Here is a 4,902-nt window from a genome sequence, read left to right on the forward strand (position 1 = left end):
ATTAGTCCTATATTACATCAGTTAGTTTATCAACTTTTAGTTAGATTTTTAGCTAGTGTGTAAAAATAATCTAAATATATATTTTAACCATAAAGTGTTTAGAAAAGACTTGGTTGAAAATATGGATAAATACTTCAAACTTAGTCAAATTTATATACGAAGACAATTGGCTTGGTCTGAAGTTTAATAATAAAATCACAAATTTAGAAATGCAAAAAAAGATCTATTGTTAACTCATAATTAGATATGATGGTTGTCAAAATGCATCTACATATGTCATTATCAATGGTATAGATCTATAAGTAAAAGCAAATCCAACAGGGATACTTAATTTAAGAATCAAATACGAAATATTTAGTATCAAGGAGTTAAGTCTAGAGTAAACAATAGTATAGGGACTATTTGGTAACTAATTCAAAAATAATATAATTAATATGAAGTAGGTTTCCAACAACCCAAAGAGTCGTAATAAGCAAAAACGGTGACCTCATGATGAATTTAAAAGAGTAGCGGTTAAAACATCAGGGGCAAAATCGTCATAATTTGAATCTTAAAAAAGCTTTTTGAAATCTGCCAGCTCGTTTCCGTCCCCATTGTTTGGCCTCTGCTTCCCCTGATATAGTGCGAGCTTCAGTGTTTTGGAAAGAGAAAATCATCACTTCTAGAGAGAGAAATTGATCTCGTTTCTCTTCTCTGAGTTTGATATCTGTTCGTAATCAAACAGATAAGGTTTACATTTATGGCAGGTAGTTACTTCGGTGTGTTGGTATCAGATCCATGGCTACAGAATCAATTTACTCAAGTCGAGCTTCGAAGCTTGAAATCTCATGTAAGTAACTAAGATTCATATGTTAATCGGTGTTTTTAAAATGTTGCGATCTTGTTACATAGTAATCCGTGTGAAATTTCATTGCATCCGACTTTTTTCTGGTTTAGAATTTATTTTTTTGGTCTGATGATATGCTGTTCTTCTGCTTGTTTTTTTTTACTTGGTGATCAGTTTCTGACGATGAGGAGAGAAAGTGGAAGTCTCACGCTTGGTGATTTGCCATCGAAAATGTCCAAACTGAAAAACGTTGGAGAAAATCTTACAGAGGAAGAACGAACTGCGTTTCTTCACGATTCTTATCAAAATTTGGGTGATGAAGTTGATTTCGAACTCTTTCTTCGGGTGAATAATTATACAAACCTTACATACTTATTAACATATATATTGGTGGTTGTGTTTTAAAGTATGCAAGGTGTACTCGTAGATTTTAAATCTCATTTTAGCCAATTACATGATCTTCCAAGCATTAGTAACCTGAACCTGAATCTGATTGGCAATCGAGATGATTAGTGCACACAGATTTTTATTTATTTATTTATTTATTTTGTGTGTGTGTGTCAGTAAGTGTTTTTCCGTAGACAGAATTGATGGATCTACATAATTCATATATTTTTTTGAAATTGTATTTTGTGTTAATATCAACAGCTTGAATCTCTCTGTAGAATTACTATCTGGGTGAATTAATTGAACATAAAGTAGGAATACAGAGCTTTACACAGTTTCACTCTCTCACCTAATAATTGTTTATTTGAAGTAAAGCATTAAACAACTTGTCTCCTCACATGAAGTAAGAAACTTTACAGTTAAACTAAAAGAGCGGTTTCATTTTCATATCTACTTTTTTTTTTAATCATTTATCGCCCAAAATTTCTAGGCAATTAAAGGTGAGCAACATTCATCCTATGTTTCCTGTTAGTCTACATCTGTTGACTTTTAATTTGACAAATTGGTAATAAAAGCAAGTCAATCTTTAGTTATCTTGACAGCTATAAATTACATGCTTTATTTGATGACAGGTTTACTTGAATCTTCAAGCTCATGCAACCTCAAGGATGGGAAAGGGTGCTAAAAACTCATCAGCATTCTTGAAATCTCCCACATCTACACTCCTTCACACAATTAGTGAATCCGAGAAAGCTTCTTATGTTGGACACATCAATAATTACCTTGGAGAAGATAACTTTCTGAAGAAGTTTCTACCCATAGACCCTTCAACAAATGATCTGTTTGAAGTTGCAAAAGATGGAGTTCTTATCTGGTGATCTTCTGGCCTAAAGCTACTTACCAATACTTGCTATAATTAGACACAATTTGATTTTGCTAACTAGAACTTTCTTCTTACATTTGCAGTAAACTTATTAATGTAGCAGTCCCAGGGACAATTGATGAAAGAGCCATTAATACCAAAACAGTCCTTAATCCATGGGAAAGAAATGAAAACCACACCTTATGTCTTAACTCTGCTAAAGCAATAGGATGCACAGTGGTTAATATTGGAACACAGGACTTCATTGAAGGAAGGGTGAGTATTTCTTGTTTGAAAATCACTGTTTTCCTTCATCCTTGAAGTAACATTTTTCTTTTGTTTCAGAGGCATCTTGTGCTTGGAGTGATATCTCAAATAATAAAAGTAAGTTGACTTCATCAATGACTAATTTGTCCATGAACTCAAACCTTTTCGAATCATATATTTAATCCATTCTCCATTCTCCATTCTCCTACAGATACAATTATTGGCAGATCTTGATTTGAAGAAAACACCTCAATTGGTGGAACTTGTTGGTGATAATCAAGATGTGGAGGAGCTTATGAGTCTACCACCAGAGAAGATTTTGCTTAGATGGATGAATTTTCATCTAAAGAAGACAGAATACAAGAAAACAGTGACAAATTTCTCATCTGATGTAAAGGTAAACACTATAATATTAGGGACTATAAACAGTCTATTTCATTTAAGATTAAGGAGTTTAATGTAGTGATTAATATTCAATTTGTACAGGATGGAGAGGCTTATTCTTACCTCTTAAATGTTCTTGCTCCTGAACATAGTAATCCATCAACTTTGGTTGTTAAAGATCCTTTAAAAAGAGCAAATTTAGTTCTTGAACATGCTGATAGAATGGGTTGCAAGAGATACTTAACAGCTAAAGACATTGTAGAAGGCTCTCCCAATCTTAACCTTGCATTTGTTGCTCATATTTTCCAACACAGGTGAGTTTTTCATTTTATAAAACAAACAAAAAAAGAAAATCAAAATTTGTTATTGAATATTGATTTCACATTTTTTTTTGTAGAAACGGATTATCAACCCCAGAAAAACCAGTATCTTTCCTTGAAATTTCACCAGATGAAGCCCAAATCACTAGAGAAGAAAGTGCTTTTCGTTTCTGGATAAATAGTCTTGGAGTTGCATCATATATAAACAATGTCTTTGAAGATGTCAGAAATGGGTGAGTATAATTAATAATTAAAAACTATTATTAATTATCATATAATTAATAATAATGAAAGTACATTACTATTTTTGTATTTATCCTAGGTGGGTACTACTGGAGGCACTTGACAAAGTATCACCAGGAATTGTTAATTGGAAAATTGCAAATAAGCCCCCGATTAAAATGCCCTTCAGAAAAGTAGAAAACTGTAACCAAGTTGTTAAAATTGGGAAACAGTTGAAGTTCTCATTGGTGAATGTAGCTGGAAATGATATTGTTCAAGGGAATAAAAAACTAATACTTGGTAACTTTCCTTTACAGTCATACTTGATACACTTTGAAAATGGCAAATTGGTAATTTTACTTTCTTTTCCAGCTTATTTATGGCAATTGATGCGATTCAACATCTTACAACTTCTCAAGTACTTAAGATCATATTCACTTGGGAAGGAATTCACTGATGCTGATATTTTAGACTGGGCTAATACCAAAGTCAGAAGCACTGGAAGCCAAAGTTGTATGAAGAGCTTCAAGGTATTATAAAAATATTATAAAAATAAACTCTATATTATAATTAAATATATTTATATATATATAAATTATATTGATTTTGGTTATTCAGGACAAGAGTTTATCAGATGGAATATTTTTCCTTGAACTACTTAGTGCTGTGCAGCCTCGTGTTGTTAATTGGCGCCTCGTTACAAAAGGCCAGACTGGTAAATGCTTTAAAAAAATTAATTTTTTTACTTTTGATTTATTGATTTTAATTGTTTTTTTTTTAATCAGAGGAGGAGAAACAAATGAATGCAACATATATCATCAGTATAGCGAGGAAAATCGGGTGTTCAATATTTTTGCTACCCGAAGACATAATGGAGGTGGAATATTTTAAATTTTTTTTTTAAATAGGAATATTCTTTTATTTTTATGCTATTGGAAAATTTTATATATGAAAGTACGTTGCTATTTTTTTGTTCAGGTAAATCAGAAAATGATCCTGACATTGACAGCAAGTATAATGTATTGGTTTTTCAAACAACCAATGGATGAACAAAGACCATGTGGATCATCTGATAGTGAAAATGGTAATCAACTTGAAACAAGCTCAAACTCAACAACGTATGACACAGAGTCTGAATCATCTACAGACTGAGATTGGGAAAAAACGGATACGTTTTCACTTTTCAGTTTGAATATTTCGTGTAGAGTATTTTTTTTTTTTTATTTTAACCAAAAAAAAAGGAAAAAATTATTTTGTGTATTTTTTATTTTTATTTTGCTGCACTAAATTTTTGTATTAAGATCAGTCGAGTGCAGATTTGGTAAAACAAAGGTATTGGTGTATTTGTATATAGTTATAGAATTGGGTTTTTATTTGGAAATGGCATTTTGGTGTATTTTGGTTATTTAGATTGTTTTTGGATGTTTAAATATATATAAGCATCTTTTATAAGGTGGTTGTCAATTTATAAGCCAATAATGTGGGATATTATTTGAAAATTTTGAGAAAGAAGTGGTGAAACTTTTCATGTGGTCCAAGAAAGAAAGGGCATGAGCATGTGGTTAGTTAGCCGAGGAGTCTTTGTATTAGAAGCTACTGATGTTTGTCAACCGACAAGCAAATATCAAATATCT

The 4,902-nt window shown here is 31.6% G+C and overlaps 1 protein-coding gene across 1 annotated transcript; it reads left to right on the top strand.

Annotated features, from left to right (window-relative positions):
• The first annotated feature begins 587 nt into the window (after window positions 1-587).
• LOC145065999 (Actin binding Calponin homology (CH) domain-containing protein) lies at window positions 588-4,673 on the top strand. The gene is made up of 13 exons (XM_079013138.1): window positions 588-829; window positions 1,001-1,171; window positions 1,846-2,087; window positions 2,180-2,351; window positions 2,421-2,459; window positions 2,554-2,739; window positions 2,829-3,040; window positions 3,124-3,279; window positions 3,369-3,568; window positions 3,641-3,798; window positions 3,887-3,983; window positions 4,054-4,145; window positions 4,247-4,673. The coding sequence occupies exons 1-13, from the start codon at window positions 740-742 to the stop codon at window positions 4,418-4,420; spliced, it is 1,989 nt and encodes a 662-aa protein (XP_078869264.1). The 5' UTR covers window positions 588-739; the 3' UTR covers window positions 4,421-4,673.
• Window positions 4,674-4,902: the final 229 nt, after the last annotated feature.

The sequence above is a fragment of the Lactuca serriola genome, chromosome 8 (assembly GCF_051521515.1).
Source record: "Lactuca serriola cultivar US96UC23 chromosome 8, Lser_US96UC23_V15, whole genome shotgun sequence".
NCBI classification, from domain to species: domain Eukaryota; kingdom Viridiplantae; phylum Streptophyta; class Magnoliopsida; order Asterales; family Asteraceae; genus Lactuca; species Lactuca serriola.

Coding starts and splice junctions, on each gene's coding strand:
- LOC145065999 (XM_079013138.1), top strand. CDS start 740: ATGGCAGGTAGTTACTTCGGTGTGTTGGTATCAGATCCATGGCTACAG. Junction 1,172..1,845: donor ATTTCGAACTCTTTCTTCGG/GTGAATAATTAT, acceptor ATTTGATGACAG/GTTTACTTGAATCTTCAAGC. Junction 2,088..2,179: donor AAAGATGGAGTTCTTATCTG/GTGATCTTCTGG, acceptor TTACATTTGCAG/TAAACTTATTAATGTAGCAG.